This window comes from Channa argus, chromosome 18 (genome assembly GCF_033026475.1).
Source record: "Channa argus isolate prfri chromosome 18, Channa argus male v1.0, whole genome shotgun sequence".
Classification (NCBI taxonomy): Eukaryota; Metazoa; Chordata; class Actinopteri; order Anabantiformes; family Channidae; genus Channa; species Channa argus.
The window spans coordinates 11001954-11027726 of NC_090214.1; the positions used below are offsets into that span (position 1 = coordinate 11001954).

The 25773-nt window shown below is 38.5% G+C and overlaps 3 protein-coding genes across 6 annotated transcripts; all 3 read right to left on the reverse strand.

The window, feature by feature from the left end:
* Nucleotides 1–1407: 1407 nt before the first annotated feature.
* Nucleotides 1408–10098, reverse strand: taok3b (TAO kinase 3b). 3 transcript variants are annotated; one of them, XM_067484497.1, is made up of 8 exons: nucleotides 7634–10098; nucleotides 6768–7004; nucleotides 6506–6634; nucleotides 6179–6382; nucleotides 5130–5369; nucleotides 4343–4555; nucleotides 3937–4119; nucleotides 1408–3286 (listed from the first exon to the last, which is right to left on the reverse strand). In XM_067484497.1, exons 2-8 carry the CDS (start codon nucleotides 6951–6953, stop codon nucleotides 3125–3127), a joined length of 1317 nt encoding a protein of 438 aa, XP_067340598.1. In that variant the 5' UTR covers nucleotides 6954–7004; nucleotides 7634–10098; the 3' UTR covers nucleotides 1408–3124. The 3 variants fall into 3 exon arrangements, with proteins under 3 accessions (XP_067340598.1, XP_067340599.1, XP_067340600.1); XM_067484498.1 differs by lacking the exon at nucleotides 7634–10098 and adding an exon at nucleotides 7131–7570; XM_067484499.1 differs by lacking the exon at nucleotides 6768–7004.
* A 152-nt stretch (nucleotides 10099–10250) lies between these two features.
* LOC137103810 (heat shock protein beta-1-like) lies at nucleotides 10251–12052 on the reverse strand. The gene is made up of 3 exons (XM_067484500.1): nucleotides 11425–12052; nucleotides 11221–11284; nucleotides 10251–10800 (listed from the first exon to the last, which is right to left on the reverse strand). The coding sequence occupies exons 1-3, from the start codon at nucleotides 11993–11995 to the stop codon at nucleotides 10626–10628; spliced, it is 810 nt and encodes a 269-aa protein (XP_067340601.1). The 5' UTR covers nucleotides 11996–12052; the 3' UTR covers nucleotides 10251–10625.
* Nucleotides 12053–12942: 890 nt separating this feature from the next.
* On the reverse strand, nucleotides 12943–24584 carry LOC137103808 (sushi domain-containing protein 2-like). 2 transcript variants are annotated; one of them, XM_067484496.1, is made up of 16 exons: nucleotides 24436–24584; nucleotides 23983–24181; nucleotides 23666–23817; nucleotides 23403–23570; nucleotides 23148–23322; nucleotides 22829–23030; nucleotides 21038–21123; nucleotides 19957–20225; nucleotides 19744–19878; nucleotides 19477–19635; nucleotides 18582–18830; nucleotides 17034–17217; nucleotides 16549–16643; nucleotides 16292–16471; nucleotides 13625–13721; nucleotides 12943–13510 (listed from the first exon to the last, which is right to left on the reverse strand). In XM_067484496.1, the coding sequence occupies exons 1-16, from the start codon at nucleotides 24497–24499 to the stop codon at nucleotides 13465–13467; spliced, it is 2460 nt and encodes an 819-aa protein (XP_067340597.1). In that variant the 5' UTR covers nucleotides 24500–24584; the 3' UTR covers nucleotides 12943–13464. The 2 variants fall into 2 exon arrangements, with proteins under 2 accessions (XP_067340597.1, XP_067340596.1); XM_067484495.1 differs by having other exon boundaries at nucleotides 19477–19878.
* Between the last annotated feature and the right edge of the window lie 1189 nt (nucleotides 24585–25773).

Below are 25773 nucleotides of genomic sequence, written 5' to 3' on the forward strand. Positions count from 1 at the left end.
TTTAACCAGCTGTTTGCATCACAGGTTTGATGAGATGTCAGACTACACTGAACTCAAAAGCATAGCTACATGTAGGAGCGATAGGTGAATTTTGCACCGAAACTGAAACACCTCACTGAGAGCTGACATGATTTCCTTGTTGTTTATTGTAATCCTGTTTTGGTTTCGAGCATACATACTAGATTCTATGTTGGTGTCAAACCACTGACTACTTGAGAAATACCGGCAGGGGGGTTGGGGGGTGGTGGGGTGGTGGTGAGGGAGACTCAACGCACCGCAACCCTGTCAGCACTACTTCAGGTAAAGGCGAACCACTCTTCAACCATCCTCGGGGCTTTCCAGTTGCCCCAGGGGATAATAGTGGGGTTGTGGTGAGGCGGGCAACTGCTGCAGATGTCGACAATTCAAGGAAAGAACAGCCAGCATATACAGCAAAGAAATGCCAGAAAAAGCCAGCAATCAACACCTAAATCAAACATGTTTACCCTGAAATGTATTTAAGTCTAGGAAATGCTCTGTGAAATGAAGTCTGTGTGCTCCGCTCTTTAACTTCCCTCTCACCTCCAGTTCTTATTTCAATGTTCTCTTTTTTATAAGTTATATTTGACCTGCATGTATGTTTGTAGATTTACTGTACACTATACCAAACAGTATTTGATACAATGTAGGTCACAACAGTCTATTGCACCAAAAAAGGCAAAAGTGAGAGGACCTAACCCACATAAAAGAGCATTACAAGAAAATTCAACCACAAAACAATAAGAAATGCACGATCATACGATGCAGGATGTTGACTGAGACTCCTTTTTTCAACAGAATCTGTTTTATTTTGTATTTTAACTGCACAGGAAATGGTGAATAAGGTTGTTTAGGAAAGTCCCCTTTATTCTAACTAAATACATCTTTCTAGTGACTTAAAATTCACACAAATTATAGGTTTCATATTTGTTCTAAAGCCCTCGGGGAACCCTTATTCAAACACCCAAATAGCACTTTTTTATGAAACCATTTGTCCACAAGGCTTCAGTTATATGTGACCAGACAAAAGGCCTTACTGCATATGAGAAACCTTTTCATCAAATTTCAGAAACTTTGTAAAATGTCAAAGGCTGAAAAATCTAGCAGAGCCATTCAACTTTAGAACACAATCTGGTCAAACAAAACAAATTCAGAAATTAGAGGTGTAAAACAAGAGCGATTCACTTCCATTGCCATCAGAAATTGTATTTCATTGGTCTATTTCTCCATTCAAACTTATGTACTTTAATTTTGGGGACATCTTCCACCTTTCAGCCCCTGTGAGGAATATGACTGAAAACTAATCAGTTCATAAGTTGAGGCTCTGAAATGAAAAGGAAAATAAAAACAAAACAGGGTTTCACATTAAACAATGTTTCAAAAACTGACCCGTGATAAAATAGTATTTATTTTTATACATATATTTCATTTTTAGAGGATTTCACTGCATGGGGTACTCTAAATATGTCATGAGTGTTTGAAAAACTTAGCAGTGTTTTGACTCAGAGGGGGTTTCAAAATGCTTCAAGTTTACATTTTGTAAAAATCAATTGTCTCTCCAAGACAAAACACTACAAGGCTAAAGGTGGTATTAGAAATCAAGCACCAAACAATTATCTTTCCATTCAGTATAAAAGGAAAAATTGTGCAACCTGTTCAATGACCATAAAGAACATGGCAAAAAATATGTAAATTGGATCATTAGACACTAATTACTCAACTGCAATCTGGACCCACATGTTGTGTTTGCTTTTGTAGAACCACAGACTTGTAAAAAGATCATTGTACTGATGATATAAGATGTCTGTGGTTCCGTTGACCAGCATTGATACAATCTGAGAGTCGAGTGACTTGACGTAGCAATATATTGAGCTATTGTATGATCATCTCTCTATAATATAAAAACAAAAATGAAGCAAAATCTTTATCATTAATCTCTGTTATCAGTTATAGACCAGTGTCTCTGTATGTTCTATCTATATTTTCATGTACAAATATTCATATCAAAAGTTAAACAGCACAATTCTCACCATTTTCCTTTACAAGAACTTTGATTAGTGAACAATAAATGATTCACAAGTTTAGATGAAACCAAAATAAAATGGTGCCGGCCTGAGTAAATTAAATATAGATATAACAAACACATAATTAAAATCCGCTTCAGGCACAACTTAAATAAAGGCATTTGTGAAATTATCATATCAAATATGGCGCTTATGTCCAGTATCCATAGGCTTAAAACAAATTTTAAAAATGCTATGACCACTTTTATTTACAAACAGCTAAAATCTCTGACAGATTCATGCTTCACTTCACAACCTGAATTTGTCCTTAAAGTGCATGCAATAATAAGCAGTTTTACCAAGTGGGATCTTGAATTGTGATAAGATAAACGGATTAATCAAGCTAATGCCAATTGATCCTACATATAAAAGAAAGGTTAAGAGCTGTTGCCTTATAAAAAGTGAGGGACCACAGTATACTGTATGCATAAGCACAAAAGGGAAGTATGACCCAAAGGAATCCTTAAAAATGAATAAACTCTGACTTTATCCAGTGACCCCATACAGTAATATTCACATTCAGAGCATAAAATAAAATAAAACAAAAACAACAAAATGAAATTAATCCAAAAAATAAAAAAGACAAAGCAGCTTAACACTAGGGAGGAGTCCGCAGCTCACATTCCACTATGTCCCTCCATGTGACACACATTATGCATCATATGAACATGATGGGTTTCTACTTAAACATATCAAAGTGCCCATTTTACTAAAATTTCCTGATTTATTCAATTCTTACCAAAAGGAGGAAATGGCATGAAGGAAATAGTCTGTTATTTTCAACATATACGTTTTGAGTTACACTGACTAGGTTTGATTTTTATTGACATGTTGTTGTAGATTCTTTTGTTTTACTTTTTCCCTTTCAAGTTTCACAAAAGAAGTTCTCATTGCACGTAACAGCTCGATTCAAAGATGCAATATCTAAGAGAGAAGAAAAGCAGTAGATAAAGTTATCCAGCCTTGTCACTGTGGATGTGACAAACGGTTAAGTGGAAATGAAAAGGGCACGGATATGTTGTCCTCTATAGATAAATCCGCTTTCATCTGTTATCTTCTTTGGGGAAGTCCAGAGATCCCAGGCTTCCAAAGCCAAGGCTTCTGCTTTCTGCGTCAAAAGCGTTAAGTTCTCTGTCCTGACGTTCCAACAGGTGCTTTATTCTTTCAGTACGCTCCTTTTGAATTGCAGCCAGTTCCTCCTCAATCTGCAATAAACAAAAGTATTATGGGTAGTATTTCATATTATGGACATATTGGGTTTACACTCTACGATTATGCCAAAAATTATTCTACAGTCTTCTCTTACACTTTTACAGAAAGATTTCACAATGGCTGTGAAATGTTGGGCAAATCTCTTGGCTCCTAAAAGATATATTGATGAACATATTTATGTATTTGTTGGTTTGTCAGTTGTAGCTCTCATGGCCTTTACCTGCACTTCTACAGCTGATGTGATCTTCTGAGATGTCAATATTTTGCAACTATCTGAATTATCAGTTGATCGTTTAAGTCATTTTCGAGCAAAAGTGTCAAACATCGGTCAAGTCCCAATCCTGTGATTAATAATAAAGATTGTAAAGACTTCATAATTTATTGCAATAATATTCACAGGGTACTTGGTCGTACTCTTACTTTAATAATACTTTGTATTCCAAAGTGGAAAGGATACACAATTTCCAATACACATTTGATTAAGGATGACTGCCTTTTTTTCAAGCCAGAGATGAAGGTTCAACAGCAGTGGAGAAGGCAGGAACATGGCACATCCTTCCCCCCACTTCAAACTGTGTCGTTTGGAGGTGAAACCATTGCATTTTTTTCAAGTATTTTTCAAATTCTTCCATCTTATACTAACCTTCTGTTCAAGGTGCGCTCTGCGTATGGAGACCTTCTGCTCAAGTTTCTGCTGTTCTCGCTCATGTTGGGTCTCCATCTGTGACTTGGTTTTTCTCTGGTAGGCATCCAGGAGCTCCATCTCTTGCTTGAGCTGCTGCTTCAGAGCTTGGCACTCTGTTTCCTGCTCTGCTTCTAATCGCATCTAAAGACACGACAAGACAGAGGTAGTTACAGGCACATTAACACGAAGTTTAGGTTGGGCCCTATTGATTAAACTATAGGCCAACAATATTTGGCTGAGGTTTTATGCAAAAACTGCAGGAAAGTTGGATGAAGTTGGAAAAATATGGTGCACATGTAGCTGTTACCATTAGCTTAATGTGTTAGGAAAGTCTGTTCATTAGGATGTTTTAAGATCCTTTTACCGCTTGTGAAGCCATCATTTCATTGATGGTCTGTTCATACTGCTCAGCCAATACAGCTAGCTTGCGTGTCTGCTCCTCTTTTAGGTTCTTCAGGATGGACTTGTGGTCGCCTTTGGGAGACACCTCCAGTTGATGGTTTCTAAGAGCTTTGTACTGTTTGTTCTGCACCTTGCAAGTATCCTGGAACTGTTTCTTAATCTGCATCTCTACAGTCTGCAGAGGGTTAAAAAAAGAAAAAGAAATTAATGTTAATGTTCGGTTCAGATACAGATAGAAAAATACAGTTTGTCAAAAGTCACTGAAATATGGAAAAAACAGATTTCTTTTGAGTTTGAAATTAATGGAAAACAAGTTTAGTAAACAATAGCAACATGAAACATGTGATATATATTTTATTTTATTCTCGGTTGTTGACCAGACAACTTGCATTTAGTTTCGTTTTTAATTATTAAGCATAAATAGACTTTCACTCAGATAATGGAAAAGGAAAGGTTTAAAGTTGTAAAAGACATCACAGGAATCTTTCATAAGAAGCAGTTCTCATGGCAACATGGTTTATGTTTTTAACTGGCACTTTATAATAAGCATAATTGGACAATATGTGTCAAACAAAATGAGGGACAAATTTACAGCCTCGAGGGGGGTTTTAAACCCAGTATATAACTGTATTATTATGAATGATGTCACGTTCCTTTCATACATTAACTTTCAAAACTTCTTGAAATTAAATTAACTGATAGCTTACCAACCACATACAGTGAACTTGCAAAGAAAACATCCCATGTACCTTGAGGTTTCTTGGCTGCTGCCGCTGCTCCAGACTGTGTTTCCTGTGTAGTTCTCTCTGCCGCCGGCCATTGTACTCCTCCTGGTTTTCAAGCTCTGTCTGGTGCTGCAGCCGCATGAGTTCAATACGCAGCTTCTGAAGCATCTGCAGCTGCCTGCGCTCCAGGTCCTGCGTGGACTCATCCTGCCGAATCATTAGGGCATGTTCCATCTCCTTCTGGGTTCCCTTCTTGTTCAGCTCCTGGGATTAAAAGTTTGATGATGAATTAAACACATTCTGCTTTCCTTTATTTTGCAAGGACTTCTTAGTCTTTATTTTGCTGTCATTGAACTAATGTGCCTTTTTTGACAATATATTTCCTAAGTTTTATTGTCTTTAATACAGATATGCAGATGACACACAACTAGCAAACTGTTATGCTGGGTTTTCAGTGGAAAATGTGTATTCATAGTTGTACAACACTTGATTCTGATCTTTCTCATCTGCAATTTGTTTAGAAATCAATGGCCTGAGTGTAATAATTCCCTTTACCTGTGGATGAGTTTAACAAAAGTGAGGCCTGCAAAGCCTGGCAATAGAATAATATCTAATGTCAGTGTACAGATACTTCTTTTAATGTCACAAATTTAGTGTGGTTTAGTTCAAGGCTTAAAATGTTATTGGTAACTTTATAGGATTATATAAGGTTTGACTGAGGTTTCTAACAATCTTATTTAAACTTTTTTCAACTGAAAAAGTGACGCTTTGCAGAGAGAAGGAAAAAAAACAGGCTCCCAGTGTAAAGCCGTGTCTTTTCATTACTTAATTAAAGAATTCATATTGAAGCGTTAGTTACAACCCTTTTATTAACAATCCATCAAAAGTCATCCATATTATGGCAAATAGATTTCTTTGGCAATAGTTCTTTATTTGATTATCATAACTTCACAATGTTCTTCTGTCTATACAACGTCTGAAAGCCAAAGTGCCATCCCTAAATCCATGATATCTGACTTTGTCATTGTTTTTACAGTCTGAGTATGCTGATATCATATCGGGAAGTCACATACCTCTCTAATTTGCTCCTGTTCAAACTCATGCCTCCTGATTAGACTCCGGCGTTTAAGGGCCCTGCAACTTCGATCATAGACCAGCCTCTGCTGAGCCAGCAGATGAGCTTCCTCCTCAGCTTGAGAGCGCTGCATTGTTTCTTTGTGCCTGGACAGACGCTCCTGCTTTTCCTCCTTGGGTGTACAAGGGTCCTCATTCATCTCCTTAGCACCAAGAAAAGCAAAAGAGTTACAAAACAAAGTAATAGACTTTGTATGATGTGAAGACAATTGCAGTAAAATTGTCTGTGAATATCTGTTACATATTTGGGTGTTCATAATATTTACTTCTTTGATCTTGTCTTTGCAAAGCCTGAACTCCTTTTTCTGGTTCTCTAGGAAAGACGTCAGCTCTTTCTTTTGCTGAGCAACAATCTGTTGCTGGATCCTTCTCTCTTCTGCTGCAGCTGACTTCATCTGTGGAGGACACATTCAAATGTTTTAATTATCAACCAAAAATGCCTATGCAAACACTGTTTGGCTTTAAGATCAGAAATCACTATGAAGTTTCCACCACATTCGTAAACAGCAGCTGCTCTTGAGGCTGTACCTCTTTGTCTGTTTGAGCAGTGTGGCGTTTGGCCAGTTTTTCCAGCTCTATGTAAGTGTTGTTTGCATGTGTCTCTAATTCCTTCTGCAGTCGGAGCCTATGCTCATCCATCTCGGCCTTTAGCCTGTTCTCCAGGGCGATCAGCTGCTTCTGGTGCTGCCGCCGCATGCGCTTGTACCCAGACATCTGCACCCGCAGCTCAAAGTCCTGCTCATGCTCCTGGATCTACCTGATGACCTACAGTAGACAGACGAACGCAGAAAGCAGGAAGTAAAAGAGACAGGGTCGGCAGAGAGAAACAACTACCAAGGCTGAGGTAGACAGCTGGTACTGTATGTCAGAGCCTAAAAACAGACCACTTACCCTGGCAAAGGAGAATTCTGTCAAATGAATGTTTGCAGTTTGCAGATAACATCATCAACAACTAAAGAATTAAAGAAGGCATTAAAAATGATCCATAAATCTGAATATAAAGATGCTCTGCTGTTTAATCTCATTTTTAATTCTGAGTAATATGAAACAGTCTGTAGGGTGACAATTCAGGAGAAATCACGTGGAAATGCACCTTTTAAAATCTTTGACAAAAACTAAAACTCGCTGGTTTTTGGCATCATGCAGAGATTTACATGGAACACATATAAATGCACTTTTATAAAAGCAGAGGCAGAGGGAAGCTGAGGTTGGAAAAAAATGACATCCATTAACAGGATCTGGTTGCCATGACTACAGATGTACAGCGGAGAACACAGACACCTCTTCCCTCCCCTCCTCACCCCCCGCCGCTAGCACACACACACGCACCGACACACACGCGCGCGCACACTCACAAACGTCTTTTTATGCAAACGGTGAAGAGAGCTGCGTACCAAAGATGCTGATTTGATGGTGGCAATGTGTTCACAGATCTTGCAGTCGAGAGACCGGCTCTTATGAGAAGTAGGCCGCAGCTTTGGCCTGGTGTCCCTGTGCACAGCCTCATCCCTCACGCAAGCATGGTCCTGCAGGGGGGAGGAAAAGGAGGAGATAGTGGGGCTGGGGGCTTCCCAGGCCCTCCGAACTGGCTGCTTCTGGTAGAGCTGCTATTACGGCCGAATCTCCCTGAACGCAGCACACATCCAGCGTTAAATGCATCATTCCCCTGCTTGTTCCCCGGCTACTGTCTGCAAGTCCTTCCTAAAAGAGAAAAGGGCATCGCCAAACAATTGCAGGCACCACCGAGAAGGCAGCTTCTGGATGTAGTCGTTTTTTTTTCTTCTGGCGTCCACCTCTTCCCAAAGAGGAGGAACCAAATGGCTCCCGTGGATAAGGGTGAATTATGCGATGCCTACCATAGATAATCGGAGAAAGGTAGCAAACAGAGATATTTTACTGCCACTATTCTTTTCCATTTCAAAATGGAAGAAATGTTTGAGAGGAAAAATACTTTTCCTGCGTTCCCATGATGACATGTGCTACCATATTTAGAAATATTTGAATCAGATAAGACACATCCAAACATGGTTTTCCCTCGAATATGTCGCTTGATGATCCGTTTGTATTCCACTCGAATTTCTGTCCTACATATACAGCGCACTTGGTCATGGTAGGCGCTTCTGGTGCCTTCTATTCATCTCTTTCCTCTGTCCCTCTTTTACACTCCCCCTTCCTTTAAAGAGACACTGCAATACTACAGGCACATCTAAGCATGCTTCAAGTTATCACACTCTATCACAACATATAATCACAGAAATCATAATTATCAACAGCCTAATGAGGTTCGATTAGATGGGAGGAACAATATCAACTTTTGTAGATAGTTATTAAATTAAAGCAATATTAAATACTATTTGGAAATGTCTATAAAACTCTTATTTGTTGGTTTGTCAAAAACCACAGCATTAACAAATGTATTGTACTGTAAATCCCACATCATGCCTAAAGAAAGAATACATTTATTGTACCTTACATTTGGAGAATGAAATTAATAGAACTACAACTTGTAAGTTTGTATAATTCTGTCTTAACAGAAAAATGCTCCAAAATATATCTTAATGTGGAGAGGTGCTCTCAGAATCTCCTGTGACCCAGACTGATTGAACATCCTGCAGTGATGAGATATTCAGTTATCAAAGATTGTAGTTGAGTTTCTTCGTTTAAACCAACCAGAGAAGCTCAGTTGTGTGTGCTGTAGCTTAGTATTTATTTTAATTTCATGATTCTAATTGCCGAAGGGCTGAACAGATGATAACGGATTAATTTAGTCACATAGCTTTATTTCTCAAAGTTGCACATTGCAGCTTTAAGAAGAGAGGGAAACTACATAAATCAGAATAAATAAATCTATAAATAATTCTAAAATCTTCATATTTGGAATCAAAGTTGATGATATTGCTCAACATCTTTGCAATTATTGCTGTTATTAGATTATGTATCCATTGGGGGGCGACAGAGAAGAAAATTAAATTGTAATAGCACTACTACTTCTGCTACTACTACTAACACTTTTAAAACACAAAACTCATTTGTTACAACGTAGTACTCCCAGAATTATCATGGTAACCACCACATACCAGGACCCAAAGTTTTCCAGCAGGACATTGTCTAGAGCATCACACTACTTTTGTCATGGTAGCCTACATTTAGGTGCCAGGGGGAGGGCATTACCCAGTCTCCAGTTCATCTCCAGTTTTTATTTGGACCACTTTTGATTGGCAGAGATGAGTGCATAGTGGGAACACACTACAAAATGTAACACGTGTCACAGTGTCTAAGATTTTTGCGCTGGTTTATTTTTCCTATTTTCGAAAGGTCAACTGAAGAAAGGGAAAGGGTTAAAAAAAGAAACTCTTTTGCCAAAGATTTTATCCCAACTGTATCTCAAATTGAAGAGGAATTTATTTTTGACTAAAGATAGCTGCTTTGGTTCTCTGTTTATAGAACAACTGTCTTTTTATTTCTATCGTCACTTAATTTGCCATTTTGATCATTTACTAAGGTTGAATTACAGTGTAAGTTACTTCAGTTTAGTTACAGCACTTAAATTTCCTTATGTGATTGTATTCTGAAAGAGAAAAAAATTTAATCAGAAAATTAGATTTCTGCAAATACAACCCTCTTTATTTATTATAGCTTTGCTCTTTTCCACAGTCATTTTTATTATTACATTTGTCCATGTGACCAACTTGCCTTCTATTACATATTCCTTGACGTTTTGTTACCATGCAATGCTTGAGTTTAACACTAGATGTCACTCTTTACCTTTGAGTGATTTAGCATCAATCAGTTCAGCACCAGACTTACCTCATCCCGCTGCTAACCCCTCAGCCACCATTGCATTTACAGAGAAAAAGCTGAAAGTATAATTTAGTCTTTGCTCCAGCTGTATTAGGACGACATTGTAGTAAAGAAGATTTCAGTATGTGTGTGTGGGTTATGTCACAAACATTTTGGCAGTCTCTTGAGAAATAGAGCAACAGATGAACAAATGACACTTTTGATAATGCATCAGGAATAAAATAATTTCTTAGGCCATATAACAGCTTCTGGTTATCTGATACATGCACAGTGAACTTACATTTTGCCAATCATTCTCTCTTACAATTAAAAATGTGGACACACTTGCTTTCTATGAATAATTACTAACAAAGTACTATCTGCATTGAATTAGAAATGCCACATCATGCAAAACTAATTGCTAATTTTTAAAGCTGGCTTAGTTTTATACTGTTGACTTAAGATGGTGTCGATGATATACAGTATTAGTCAGTGTCTTATGGCTGGGATATAATCTTGTTACAGTGAATACATTTTATTAAGGCGTAAAATTAGATTTAAATATCATTGCTACTAACAAAATCTGACTGGAGTTTCATGCTCTGCTCACTTTTTCACATTTAACTTTTCTCCATCCTGCTTCTGTCTGATCTGAACAGGTATGACAATCTCATTGGCTGGGGAGCTGATGGATGTTCCAGGCACGGGAGCCTCCACAGACAGGACTCCATCATCAGACAGTGAAGAGCTGATGTGCCTCAAGTCCACTCCCTGTGGCAACCTTGAACAAGTAAAGACAACAGGTTTATCTGCTGGTAATACACAAACTCAAGACAAATGCTATTTGTACACAAGCAGAGCAATCTTTTCTGTTTGAATTCCTTTTGTATATGTCTCTGCTGACAATCCAGTGTGATCAGTAATAATATTTACCACCTCTTGGTGCAGGATAAACACTCAAGAAAACTGCAGTCATTGTGTTTAGCTCAGCAAACTTTTCTTTGTTACGCCTTTTTTGTATGTTTCTCTGTCGACTGCCTAAAATGTTGACACATTATAATCGTGTGCTTTTATTGACCTCCTGCCTTCTTAAATGCTCAGTATCTTTTCCATTAACAGGTTTGTTTATAGAAGATACTATAGTCTTACATTATATTTAAAAAGTCTTTTAGAACTTTTCATATTCCTAGAGACAACCTACTTGTATTTCCGAGTGAAGCATCTCGATATCGTTTCATGCTCGTCTTGCCTTTCTTCGTGATTTCCTTGAAAGCAACAACATAAAAATATTTTTTAATCTATGGGGTAAAACAAATCACTCATGAGTAGGATCCACTGCAATTGCAACTTGTTATCATGGTTTCATCACATAATTAATCTCACGCCTAGAAATGACATGCAGTACCAGATATTTGCAAGTATCCCTCCCTTGTTGTGATTGTGATCTCCTCAGGTAAGAAGTGGTTCACATCCAAGTTGATCTTCCAGCTTCCCTGCCCCGTTTGAATCTCTGACACTCCGCCTGTCAGTTCTCGCACACCCGGTTGGTTCAGTGCAGCAGGGTGCAGACCCCGCAGTGGAGGCAGAACTGGAGTTTGTGTGTAGCCTGGCCAAGAGAAAGATGCCAATCTCTTTTTTGCCCAGTCTATCCAGTCCAGATCACACGGCTCCAGGAAAGGAGGGAGGCCAAAATCCTGCGCAAAGATGCGACTCGGCTGTGTCCAGTTTGGAAAAGGATCCCAGTCCACATCTCGGCGGAAAATGGGACGAGATAATACTTTATTTGGTTCACCCATATCCCAGAAGATAAGCTCAAAATGATGCAAGCAAATAAAACTGCAATGGCTGTAGCTCCACCCCAACAAACAAGTCGGGATTGATGACCTGGAGACTAAACAATAGGGCAGCTGTGTCTTTAGTCCCAAACACTTAACAGAAAGTGAACAGGAGGTTTGAGGAAAATGCTGATGTAGCATCTGTAATGCTCTGCTCACACACTTTATATACCCAGCTGATTCATTTTACCACTTGTCCAGCAGCAAGTGTGATCTAAGGGGTGAGAGTGACTTGATGTGTCATGAGCTGGGGTGTTACTTCTCTGTTGCCCTGGGACCTGGAGAGGATAATGCTAAATATTTGTATTTATATCTCTGGAGACTTGATGGCAAGTTGTTGGAGAGTGACTCTGGAAGCAGAGAGCAGACACTTTGTTCAGCAGTGGCCTCTACAGTCTTGTCACATACTGGTGCTCTTTGTCCACGGCACTGTGTTATGTGAGGGAACAGCACAGTCACACAGTAAACAACAGTTATTTACAGTTTCTAAACCCAAGAATGAAGAAAAACTAAAGACCAAACAGACATTAAGATGTGATGACGCATCACAATGTTGGACATGTTTACAACAAGAAGACTGACGCAGTGGAGTGGTGGTGAGGAATTTTACATCTTCAGCTTCATGTCTGTGGGTGTCACAGTGTACCAATAACAAATCAATGAGCCATTTGCCATCAAAGAGGAATGACATTTATTAATTTTCATTTACATGACTCATCCAAACCAGTAGTCAAAAAACAGATAAATGTTACACAATATGAGAACACGGTATCAATGTCACCAAATAACTTTAAGTACAAAAACAAAATACTACAAATTAAGATACACTCTATTTTCAGCAACACCATCTTTTAAATATATTCTGTATGATGATTACCTCATTCACAAGCCAAGGATTTATATTAATCTTGGAAAATACTAGAATGGCTAATACATTCGAATAAAAAGGACACATTTTATGCCATGCATTTTAGTTTTTGTAAAGACATATATCAAAGTTAATTTATTCATTAAAGCAGAAATTGCTGCTAAACAACCATAAAAAGACATGTACGTTGGACCATTACAGGGTGAAAATGCAAATTAAAAACTTTCATAATATGCCATTAAATCTGTTTACAATGGTAGAAAACAAATTTAAAATGCATGTACACGTAAAGTACTTTGTGTATTTTAGTGATTATATACAAGATTAATCCACCACAGCTATTTTAAATATTAGATTCTGAGCTTAGTTTTAGATTAAACTGTTAATAGACACACATTAAGCTTAAAGCATTGTCACAGTAGTCCTCCAAGCATTTCATTGCTAAAAAACATAAAACTGTTTCTAGTTGCAGTTCTCTGTCACATACAAATGTTTGAATCTTTGATAATTTTCCCTGTAAACCTTTAACATTACAGTTTCTGAAGATAATAGTAATGGAGTGTTTGTACAATTGCTGGAAGCAGTTAACAGTTTTTTAGACTTAGTATATTATTAAAGTAGACCTGCCCTCATGTTTACACAGAGCATCCAAAACCATGACAGGTTTATGGTTTCAAATTAAAGTGAAAGTAAGCATCGATTTTTAAATGTTTTAACTTCCACAGTGAATGAAGAATCAAGGTTAAAAGGCCTCATTTGCGATAGCTTCCTCTGAACCTTTAGCTTTTCTGAAAAAAAAAGAGATAGAGAAAGTTTACTTTCAATTGAGAACCAGAGTACCTGGCCTTTTAAACATTTATCATATTAGGTACATTAATAATAAAATGACATAAAAAACACACCTTTTTTGTTTTCTGGAGTGCAGTACAATTGATGTAAAAATTACAATCAGCGCTAAAGCTCCGATGACAGATCCAGCCACAATTCCTGCAATGTTACCTGGAATGTGACAAACATTAAAGCTCATTCTATCATGAATTGCTTCTTCAAAATACAAAAATGAAGTGTCTGTGGAGAGTTTTAAATATCGAACAGTGTATGCTATGTTCATTTGATTGTCGTTTCATTTCATTCATTCAACTCCTAATTTCTCCTTCACAAACGCTGGATCTTTAGCTCTCACAGAAGATGACACCTTCCCCACCTGTGCCCCCTCACCTAGAGCACCCTGCCTCTTTTTTTCTCTTGCTCTGTGACTTCCTCCCAGCTTTTGCTACACACCCATCAGGCTACCAACAGAAACCTGTATCACCTCACAGATAATGGCCACCCTATCTGCTCTCCTCTAATTTTACCTTTTCTCACACCCCTCACCCATTAGGACAGTGAGGTGAGACTAAATTTCTCTTTGCTGACACCTGGACATTTACCCTTTTAGCATCCGTCAACTGTCTCACAATAGTAAAATATTTTGCCATTAGAGTTAGTGCACTGGTTCCAATACCCAGTTCCTGGTTTCGATCACCAGCTCCTCTGGTCACATGTCAAAGTGTCCTTGAGCAAGAGACTAAACCCCAACTTAGTTGCTCCCGGTGACTGTTAGCCAGCTGCATAGCTCCCCCATAGGTGTGTGTGTGTTTGTGTGTGTGTGTGTGTGTGTGTGTGTGTGTGTGTGTGTCTATGTTTGTGTGTGTGTGTGTGTGTGTGTGTGTGTGTGTGTGTGTGTGTGGGTCTGTGTATGTGTGTAATTGTGATTCTTAGTGTGAATGTGTGTGAAGTACCAATAGGTAGAAAAGCTCTATATGAGTACCGACCATTTACCATACTTCTACTCTATTAGCAGCCCCATAAGTATTAAACTGGGTTGGAAGGTGGAAGTCCCTACATTCAGCAGCTGGAAATATTCAGATTACTTTGATTTTGTCTAGGGGGGTGTGGTGGCTCAATGCATAGGCCCTCAATTTGGGATGCAGAATCCCACCCCGCCAAATGTCTCCCTGGTGCTGCTCCTGAGCCCTAACAAAATGTGAGGGTTGTGCCAGGATGGGAATCAGGCATAACAACTCAAGCCAAATCACGTTTTACATGTTCCACTGCAGAAAAGCATTTGATAATATACAGTCCAACTAATTTATCATATGACTACCCTCAACATCCGAAGGTTCCGGCCTACCCCCGATCACAGGTCCTCTCAAGGCTTGACTGACACCTAATCCACTACACTCTCAACCTGTCTGGACTGTCGATTCTTTAGTTCCTAATCCCTGGCTCCATGATCTGATCCGTAAACAATACACCACACTCAGAAATGCTAAGAGGAAGTGGCACAAGTTCATGACCCCATCTGGTCTGGCTGAATATCAGAGCCCGCTTGCATCTGTTTCTCACAGCATCACCAGTGTAAAAATTGAATCATACCATCACCACTGACACCAGGAAACTCTCACCATTTCACCTCCTCCATCCACATCTCTCACTGCTGACAACATTGCCAGCTTCTTCACCAATGAGTTCACAGACATCAGCTCCCAGATTTCTCCACCAGATGTCAATGCACGACATCTAATGGTCCCTTCACCACACAGCACAAGATCCCAAGCAGTGGTCCCACAATGGTGCAATGAACTACCACACTGTGCACAGTCGCAAGTATCAATACCAATATTTAAAAAGTTGTTGAAAATAAACTCATCTCCAACTTCCAATGAACTTAAATTATTTTCAAAAATCCTAATTGTCTCATGAAATGGAAACATTCTTTCTCATAACACTTTGCTTTTATGTCTCTTTGAATTAGTTTTTTTTTTTTTGTCTGCTTCTTGTTTGCTACTGACAAAGCAAACAAAAAAAAGCTGGACATTGAACTTTATGCTGTGATAAGACTTTTGTTTTTTAGAATTTGAGTAAACGTATTACACACATATTACAGCTTCGATATTCTGCCTCCTTGTATTATTTAAAAGCACTGGGTTGAGCAAAGGTTTCAGACTAACACCAACTGTCAGAATATGTCCTTTTCTCGATGAAACTGATATATTGGTCTAAATTAGGACATACCTTATCAGTCCCTCCAGGATTTTGCAGCTCTTTTTGTGATTGTCGTGCTTAAGGTGATATTCAAAATATGTGTGGAATAAGTACAAGAATTTACAATAACATGATTTTTTTTCCTTAATGATTCTTTTAATCTGTTAGATCTGCTTTCTGCACTTGACTCCTTTCCTTTATCCTTTAAAGAGCTTTTTTTTTTTTAATAGAGCTAAAAATCATAACAGATATAGCTGGTAACAGGGCTAATGTGCTAAGAAGCTGAAAAATGGCTGCTATAACAATCCAGATTCACATAGCAGGCAGAAAGCAGCCAAATAACACTTACCTAATCAAGAAATGTATCACTGTATCAGTGATAGTGATTAAAATTTCTGCGAATTTCAAAACTTCAGAGGTGATTTAATGGATCAAATGGTGCACACAAAGACAAACTCACAGGCATGATCAAACACATCCACATATGATTTGTGAAGATCAGCATTACTGGACAAAACTTATTTATTTATGTTTATCCGTACTGGGGACCACACAGCTTGTCTCCTCTCCAGACCACTGGCCGTTCTCCTGGCATACTCGCACTGCAGATCCTTTAAGATCGTAGCCGTTGTTGCAGGAAAGTTGCACACTAGCTCCTTGTAAATACGTAGTCCCCTCCTTCTTCCCATTAGAAGGTGGTGATAGCCATCCACAGGATATCACTGCACAGTATAACAATACACACTGTGAAGTAAATGCTACTAATCAATAGATATTGTCTCATACATCCTATACACACCTGGTTGTAGATCATGAACAAGAGAAATGTGATTCTGAAAAGACGCTCTGGTAACATTTCCCATTGTTGGACTACGACCTACAAGGATATCATACCTACAGGACAGAGGAAATAAAAATTATACAATAAATATTTTAGTGGCATTAAAAATAACTTCCATATGAAATATGTCATGAGGGCAAGACAATGAACCCCAAGTTGCTCCCAACTGGAAAGTGCTTTGGGGACCAGTAAGGCCGAAAAGCACAATATACTGTATGTGCAGACCATTATAGTCTCAAGCCAATATATGAGGAGGTTCAGTTTGTGTTGTGGGCGAGCTCAAAATACTGCATCCTACTTTCCCCGTAAAGGAACAGTTATTCAATCAAAATAAATAGTCCAATAATCCAGCACTTGTTTTAGCCCTGCTTCCTAAAACACATGACTCAAATTGATTCAATAATTATTATAATAAGAAAAGTTGTAAAAAACAATCCTCATACCTACAAAACTCTGAGCCCTCTCCGAAGCATATTTTAGATGCCTGACTGGCTAATGGATCATCTGGACTGTCAGGAATTGAAAACACTGGAATAAAACTGGGGTCATGTTTAGAAGCATTGTAATATGTGTCCAAAAGATATTCAGAATCGTATGTGAACAATGATGAGTTGTTGGATACAGCCCCTGTCAGACAAAAAAGAAGACACACAGTTGCATTAAATTTAACATGGAGCTTATGCCACCTGTCATTGGGTCAGAGACAGGATACAACCTAGACATGTCACCAGTCTATCAGTGCCAACACACAGACAGACAATCATTTATACATACAGTCAAAGTTAGAGTCACCAATTAACCTAACATGAATGTCTTTGGACTGTGGGAGGAAACCAACGCAATTATGGGAAGAACATCCAAACTCCACACAGAAAGGCCACAGCCATAATGAATAGAATCAAACCGTTAACCTTCTAGTGTTCCCCAACCTTGGTATTTTGTATTCAATTTATGAAAGCACTTGTCTTTTTTAACCATTGGCTTGGTGGAAGTTTTTGCCTTTATTTTCTACTTTTCACGCAGCTGTAACAACACAACACAATTTCCCCATGGGCTCAATAAAGATGTTTGAATCTTGAATCTTAAATATTGAATATTTATACACGATCCAGAAATGCTGTCATGTTCTCCAGGCCAAAGTTCATTTAAAATGGTCTGAAGCAAAATGGAACACTGTTGGTCAGGGGAAATGTTGTTTTTAAAATTGTTTGCCGTGTCTTGTGGACTTAAGATGAGCGGGACCATCAGCTTGTTATCAACAGACAGTTCAAAGCCTGCATCTCTGATGGTATGGGGGCGCATTAATTTCTTACACATCTGGAAAGACCCACATACTGCATCCATCACAACAGCATGGCTTTGCTGGAGAAGAGTCCGGATGCTGAACTGACCTGCCTGCATTCCAGACCTTTTACCAATAGAAAACATTTTGCACATCATAAAATAAAAAACAAAAGCCCAGGACTGTTGAGCAGCTACGATCCTGTATCAGACAAGAATGGGACAATATTCCCCTCCTAAACTCCAGCAACTGGTCTCCTCACTTCCCAGATGTTTACAGACAGCTGTTAAAAGAAGAGGGGATGCTACACAATGGTAAACATCACCCTCTTCCAACTTTTTTAAGACATATTGCTGCGATTAAATTGAAAATGAGCTAATGTTTTCTGTGAAATGGTATAATTTCTCAGTTTCAACATTTGAAATGTTGTTTATGTTGTATTGTGGATAAAAGATGGGTTGATGAGATTTGCAAATCATTGCATTGTGTTTTTATTTATGTTTTACACATCTTCTCAACTTTTTTGGAATTAGGGTTGTAAATATATAGTCACAATCCTGGTGAAAGAAAATTATTTTCATGAAATTCATACCCACAGCTGTAATTTACTCCCAAATTGTGGTGTGGTTCATACTATGACATATATAGCTCAAAAACATTGATTTGGATCAAAACATTACAAGAACAATTTGTGGGTCCAATTACTTACAGCTTGCCCCAAACTTGAACAGCTCCTCTGGATCACTGGTGTTCTGCACAAGTTCACCATTACTGAGAACCAGGTCGTCTCTGGCATCACCGTTCATCTTTCCTAGCAGTCCGATTGTGAAGTCTTTGAACTCCTCCGGCAGGAGCACAGTGGTTGTCATGATTCCTTCCCTCAGTCGCACTTCAACACCAGCTCCAGTGGGGAACATCACAGTCACATTTGTAGAGGTCGGAGAAAAGACAAACACACCTACAAGAGAGAAGTGATCAAATGGTAAGAAAAAAAGCAGTTCCAGTGTAGTAGTCATATCCAGCTGATATCAAGAGTTTGCTTTTAAGGCTCATATTTGCTGGAATCAAATTTAAAAAGAGTGTCTTTGTACTTGTTGCTCTCTGGCCTTACTAAATTGGGTTGAGATCTGATGTTAACAAACTCCTAGGAATCAGTTCTTGCAGTTATTCTCTTTATTACCTCTTTGAGGATTCTGTGTTGTGCCTTTAGAGTGATCTGTCAGAGGGGTAAATCAACTGCATTTATATACAATATGTCTAACTGTGGACTGATTAATATCTGAAGTCTTTGAGATTACTCTGTAAACCCTTCTAGCTACAGTACATGCAAATAAGAAACTGTAGATCATAGGTCCTCTGAGGCTTCTGTTTTGTGAGCTAAGGTTCACAGCGGATGAAACTGCTTGTGAATAGCACACTGACATTGTGTTTTTCTTTATAAGTCAAGGTAGTCCTAAACCACACCTCTATACTCATCTCACTGACTAGACTCCAGGTTTGCAAACAACTTAATTAAAATAACCATATACATATTATAAACTTTCATAAGAAGGAATTCAAACAGTTCAGCACTTCATAAGCAGTAAGGTGAATCTTGCTCTCACCATGCAGATCCATCCAGCTCTGTTCAGTAAAGGAGAGAGTTTTTTGGTTCTGCAGGACCTCAAGGCTGTTCTGACCACTAACCAGACGCACCTCAATAACATCAGAGAATGCTTCATACATCGCCACAGCTGATAGCTTTGTTGCATTAATTGTGTTTCCTAATAATGAAAGAATTAGATTTATTGCATGGGAAAAGAAATTGTAGCAGTTATGGTGCAGAGTGCATTTTATATGCAAAAAACAGCTCAGTTCTTTTAGTAGCTCACCGTTTAGTGCCTCTGTTCTGCCTTGGATTGTCAGCTTTTTTTCTGCTGACGTTACCAAGGTATACTCCCCTTTGCCATTGAAGGAGTAGTTGACACCATCAAACGTTATGAAATGAGGATCTCCAAACACCACAGCTGGCCGTACAGAAATCTAAGATTTAACAGCAATTTAAAGAAACACACACACTGTTTTGTGCTCAGTGAATCACTAACCTGAGCTGGGTGACTTGTAACGTCTGCAGTCACTGGAAGGCCGGTGTTTGAAATAATAGTGGCAGTTATCAGACCACAAGCAGCAATAGTAAAAGCTGAGAACATCATAGACCCAGTGGGATTGTCCAGGTATTCGAGGAGGCCTTTTGTAGGGAGGTGACCCCCAGTCATGTGCTCGGTCCGGAGTACTACCCCCAATTGAGTCGGCTGTCAGCACCTGAGCACCAGTGCTGTCATAACAACACTGTTGTCCTGCTGCATATTTAGGACTGTTGATACATTTTCACAACAGTGTTCATTAGTACAACAAACTCTGCAGTAGATAAAAGCATAGTGTGTCTCTCAGGCTGCACTTTGCTAAGATGCGGTTGCAATGACTTGCTGGTGTTGGGGATATTCATTTTGTTATTTTTCTGTGTTTACATACTAACAATTGCTGTAAAGTCCATCTGCACTATACTGAGCAATTTCAAACAATGTTTACCAGTTGCACACATCTTTTCATATTAAATCCATTGCAGCATATAGCTTAATTTTTAACTCAAGTGATTCATGATAATAATCACAATAATTTCTCTACAGACATTCAATATGCTTTAATATATTTTTAGATGTGTTGATACCAAGAAGATCTCACTCAAGAAGATCTCGATTAATCAGTGCATAGGTTACTGTTTTACTACAAGTGTGATAATTCTGTTGAGCGTTGACAGTAGGTGGGGCAAATTACCAGTTTGTGTGCTTTTATGCAAGTGAGTACAACAACACAAGGAAGGTACTTATTGTTATTTACTATCAAGGTAAAGAAGCAGTGGCAAGGTGTGGACATGTAACTGCGGTTATAGATAAGATTTTAGATTTTTTTTTAAAGGCAGCTAATGGACAACAGTGCAGTATAAGAATAAACATGTAAGAATAAACGTAAACGTAAAAGTATTTTTACATTCCATTTTTATCAAATTACCTTCTGTACTTATGTTGCAGAAACACTACTTATGAATAAATTGCACTTGTATAAATGTAAAATATATATTGTTCAAAAATATAGTAATGGCAAGTAAGCTCTGAGTCAAGGACTCACCTTGCTTGTATGGCCCTCACACAATGCACACTCCCAGGATGATAGGTGCACACACTCCCTTTCTCTATATCGCAGCCATAATCAGTCTGAGGATAGAAACACAGCATCTGTGACCAGGCAGCCAAGTACCAACTTTGATAATGTATACACAGCAGCTCTGAAACATAATTATAATATGATAAAGGTAGTCAGGTTTTTCATTCATTTTTAATAATTAATAATGATTTAATTCAATCCGCACAACTTGTTATTTAAAAGGCAATACGATTTATTCTGAAACACACATACTACTTATAATACCTAATTAGGAAAGAGTTTTCTTTGACTTTGAACTAGGATGATAAGGATGAAGCATTAGCAAAAGCCCACAGTGCCTGATAACTTCCATAAAGAAATAAAGGCCTTGTAAACTTTTAAGCACATAAAATAAAATCCCCATAATCTGATGATGTCTTTGTTCAGTTTTAGTCATTACTTTTCATGTACAGTGCATCCAGAAAGTATTCACTGCACTTAACTTTTTCCACATTTTGTCATGTTACAGGATTATTCCAAAATGAAACAAATTCATTATTTTCTTCAAAATTCTATAAAAAATACCCAGTAATGACAAGGTGAAAGAAGTTTGTTTGAAATCTTTGCAAATGTATTAAAAATAAAAAAAGAACAAAATCCCATGTACATAAGTATTCACCACCTTTGCTTAATACTTTGTTGAAGCTCCAATCCCAGACTCAGGTCTTTTTGAGCATGATGCAAAAAGCTTGGCACACCTATTTTTGGGCAGTTTCTTCTTTGCATTACCTGTCAAGCTCCATCAGGTTGGATGGAGAGTGTTGGTGCACAGCCATTTTCAGATCTCTCCATAGATGTTTAATAGGTCTCAAGTCTGAGCTCAGGCTGCACCACTCAAGGACATTCACAGAGTTGTCCCGTAGGCACTCCTTTGTTATCTTGGCTTTTGTGCTTAGGGTCGTTGTTCTGTTCAAAGATGAACCGTCCCCCAGACTGAGGTCCAGAGCGCTCTGGAACAAGTTTTCTTCAAGGAAATCTCTGTACATTGCTGCATTCATCTTTGCCTCAATTCTGTTTTGTGCTCTGACATGCACTAACTGTGGGACCTTATATACACAGGTGTATACCTTTCAAAAACATGTCCAATTGACTGAATTTCCCACAGATGGACTCCAATCAAGTGGTAAAAACATCATGATTAGTGAACAAAGGATGCACCAGAGCTCATTTTGTACACGGCAAAGATGGTGAATTCTTGTGTACACGTGGTTTGGCCACGTGCTGCTTACAGCCCCAACACACTTGGGATGCAGCTCTTCTCCAAATAAAAAGTCTTGCTAATTTCTGATTAGTTGACCCAACAGCTGAGGTCATTGATGCAAAGTTCACTTTTTATTACCCTCGTTACAGTGGTGTCAAATTCCTTTAGTGGAATTCTTCACACAGGTGTCAAATGTATCTCCCAAGACAAAATACAGTATCACAGTTTTGACTTGTCTGTGGTTGTTAGTTAGACTGTTTGAGCTTTCATTTTTACAGCCCCAATTCAAAAATGTTGGACGATGTGTAAAATGCTAATAAAAACAGAATGCATGGATTTGCAAATCTCATTAGCCCATTTTGTTCACAATTGAACTATATCAGATGCTGAAACTGAAATATTTTACCATTTCATGGAAAATATTAGCTAATTTTGAATTGGATGGCAGCAACACATCTCAAAAAAGTTTAACTATAAGTTCTACCCCATCGTAGCTGGCTGCTCTATTCACTTACATGAAACCTTCCAGTGTCTGCTCTGGCTTGAGCCAGGGTGCAGGGGCAGTCTATGATCTCAGTAAGGAAGTTGGGCAGTTTTTTTTCTAGCTGGTCCCATGCTAAACACTTCTCCAGGGCCCAAGCTTCTGAGTTCTGCCTAAACTTCTTCTCCAGATGCCAGGCAAGAGCATGGTCCTCAGTCCAGACAGCTTGTACATTCCTGAATGACGAATGAAGCTGTGAATTCCAGTAATGTGCTAAATGCATAAAACAATAATATAAAGAAAAATGATCTCACAGTTATCTATAGCATATATTAGAAAGTGTTTGAACACACCATGTGCCATCAGGATTGTCACTGGAGCTGATGCGCAGAGAGCCAAGCTCCCAATTTGAAAAGCTGTTTTCTGCTGGTTCGGGCAAAAATCTAAAGGAGCCATTGTTGGGCTGATTCTTTGCAAGTGAATAGAGATATTTCCACTCACCCTGCCAGTAGTCCGAATAAGGTTCACCTACAAAGAAACATTTTATAAAGTTACCTACTTAACGGCGCTGACGCACTTACAAAATGTCCATATGCAGTTTTACTCACCTGTCTCCCTGTATCCCCAGAGCTCTATATTGACACTTTTAGCTCTGACCAAAGAGATGTTCCATGTCATCTCAAGAGTCCCTCCAACATTAGGTGTACCGTAGTACTGCCATTGTGTTGAGTTGACCATCATCGCCTTGAGCCGCGAATCTAACTTGCCAGCATGTACTGTATTGAATCATAAAAATCATACATTTATGTTGTTTCATCAACTTACAAGTTTTTAGGTCATCCTTGTAAAAATACGCAAATAATTATTATACCCGAAAGCCATGTGCCAACCCTACTGAACGTAATGCCGTTATCTGAGGAAATGTGCAGGGGAACCCATCCTGTTTGATACAACAGTGGCGAGATGCAATGGCCTCTAGTGTTGTCATCCACATACCCCGCAGTACTGACATTATTGTTGAATCTGCCATTAAAGAAGAATAATCAGTAAGCTCCTATACTGTACATGAACCGTGTAAATATAAAGACATTAAATTTCATTTAATTATCATCAATAAATGATAGCTATAATCAGAACAGCTTCAGCAACACATATAGTAAACACTGAGGTGTACAAGAAAAGATTTACCTGCAAACAATCTGGGAACTGTTACTGAAACTTGCATCAAGGACAATAAAATCTGTCCCACCAAAACAAGACCCAGAATATGGAAGGATTTCCACACAGTACTCTTTATAGTCTGTGCAGCAGTTTTTCAGAGAAGTACATGTTGGTTGGCATGAACAAGAGTTAAGTTTGTTCCCACAGTTTCCTTCACACGTTTGTCCTGTTAGAATGACAGAGAGGTGTCAATAGGCCATTGTGGAGAAAGGGCCACAAGTTAAACCTCTAACTTCAACTGCTTTAACATTTACACTTTCATTTTTTTGTTTTGTCACACACACACACACGTACACAAACTGCTGCTTCTGCATTTTCTTTGCTAACCAAACAGTAAATAATCTACATTAAGTCGCGTAATTGTGATATCAAATATTGTGTATGCAAAGTGTAATATTTCAGAAGTTTTTGGAAACTTACCAAAAGTCCTGCAGATACACAAAGCCAAAAGGACAAGAACCAGTGATGTGAATCTTACCATCATGAACACATGAAATGTCAGACAGTGTTGCGTGAGCACATTCCTTGCTGCTTATATACTACTCAGCATTTTTTCTAAACCTTTGGTCAGAGACATTCACTGTCTGTGTAATCATCAACCAGATGTCATCAGAAGAGTTTCAAGTGTATCTATCCCAACATACCCAGCTCTCACTCAGAGCCAGTTGGATTATTATATTTAAATAAAAATGCAACTTATGAGGACAGTTGTATGCATACTAACACAAAACAAGCTTTCACAGAATATTTGCTTTGACATTCACATTTATTTATCAATTTTGGCTTCCTTTATTATATTAGCATTTGCCTTTTACATTGATCAGTACAGTACTGAATATGACTTTGCTGCAATTTAAGGTTTAGGTTTAAACCGTGGGCCAGAGTCACATTTAGAAATTGCTCCTGTATTATGTTTTACTTAATTTATGTCAAATCTTTCAGAAAACATGCGCTATGTTCAACTGTGATTGAAATCTATACTTTAGAACAATATGACAGCGATAGTCTATCTATCTCAACATATGCTCTGTCAATATAAGGTTTTTAGATAGCAGAGAGATGTTTTTAATGACATTATTAAGATCTGCAGGAATGAAAGGGAAGATTTAAAAGATGGTAGAGAGACCAGCCATGTATGGCCTAAACATAAAATGTGTTATGGCCACTGACAAAAAGACAAGAGGTGGAGCAAGAAGTGGCAGAGTTAAAGATGCTGTGATTTTCACTGGAAGTGACAAGAATGGACAAGATTAGGAATGAGTATATTAGAGGGACAGAGCAGGTACAGTAGGAAGGTTTGGAAACAAAGTGAAAGAAGCAGGACAGGTAGAAGATAGAGCTGCCAGACTAGAGGAGAAGAGAAAGGCTAAGGAGGAGGTTCGTGGACACTGCGAGGGAGGACATGCGAGAAGTTGGGGTGTCAGAGTAAGTCGCAGAGGTCAGAGTGAAATGGAAAGTAATGATTTGTTGCAGTGACCCCTATAGGAAGCAGAAGAAGTAGCATGCTGTGACACCTGCCACATCAAGATAAGGTCCTCCCCTCCTCTGGGTTTAGTTGGGTTCTATTTTTTTTAGGTCATTTTTGGCACATTAGATTGGATCCTGTTGAGCACATAGCTGCAATTTGGACTTTGTTCGGCATCACAGTTAATCTAAATACAAGAGCAATAGCTCCATAGTGTTTTTTCCTATTTTTATTTGTTGCCCAGTACAATCCAGTCCTGTAGAATGACAATCCAGAACTGCATATGAGGAAAC

What these genes read in the sequence shown, in the direction of transcription:
- LOC137103810 (XM_067484500.1), bottom strand. Translation starts at nt 11,995, where the DNA reads ATGCTACATCAGCATTTTCCTCAAACCTCCTGTTCACTTTCTGTTAAG. An exon ending in GGGATACTTGCAAATATCTG is followed by an intron (nt 11,285 to 11,424) that starts GTACTGCATGTC and finishes GTTGCTTTCAAG; the next exon opens with GAAATCACGAAGAAAGGCAA. An exon ending in TGCTTCACTCGGAAATACAA is followed by an intron (nt 10,801 to 11,220) that starts GTAGGTTGTCTC and finishes TACTTGTTCAAG; the next exon opens with GTTGCCACAGGGAGTGGACT.
- taok3b (XM_067484497.1), bottom strand. Translation starts at nt 6,953, where the DNA reads ATGTCTGGGTACAAGCGCATGCGGCGGCAGCACCAGAAGCAGCTGATC. An exon ending in AACAGGAGCAAATTAGAGAG is followed by an intron (nt 5,370 to 6,178) that starts GTATGTGACTTC and finishes TTTTAATCCCAG; the next exon opens with GAGCTGAACAAGAAGGGAAC. An exon ending in AGCAGCCAAGAAACCTCAAG is followed by an intron (nt 4,556 to 5,129) that starts GTACATGGGATG and finishes AACCCTCTGCAG; the next exon opens with ACTGTAGAGATGCAGATTAA.
- LOC137103808 (XM_067484495.1), bottom strand. Translation starts at nt 24,499, where the DNA reads ATGATGGTAAGATTCACATCACTGGTTCTTGTCCTTTTGGCTTTGTGT. An exon ending in CAGACACTGGAAGGTTTCAT is followed by an intron (nt 21,124 to 22,828) that starts GTAAGTGAATAG and finishes TTCTATCCTCAG; the next exon opens with ACTGATTATGGCTGCGATAT. An exon ending in CACTCCAGAAAACAAAAAAG is followed by an intron (nt 13,511 to 13,624) that starts GTGTGTTTTTTA and finishes TTTTTTTTTCAG; the next exon opens with AAAAGCTAAAGGTTCAGAGG.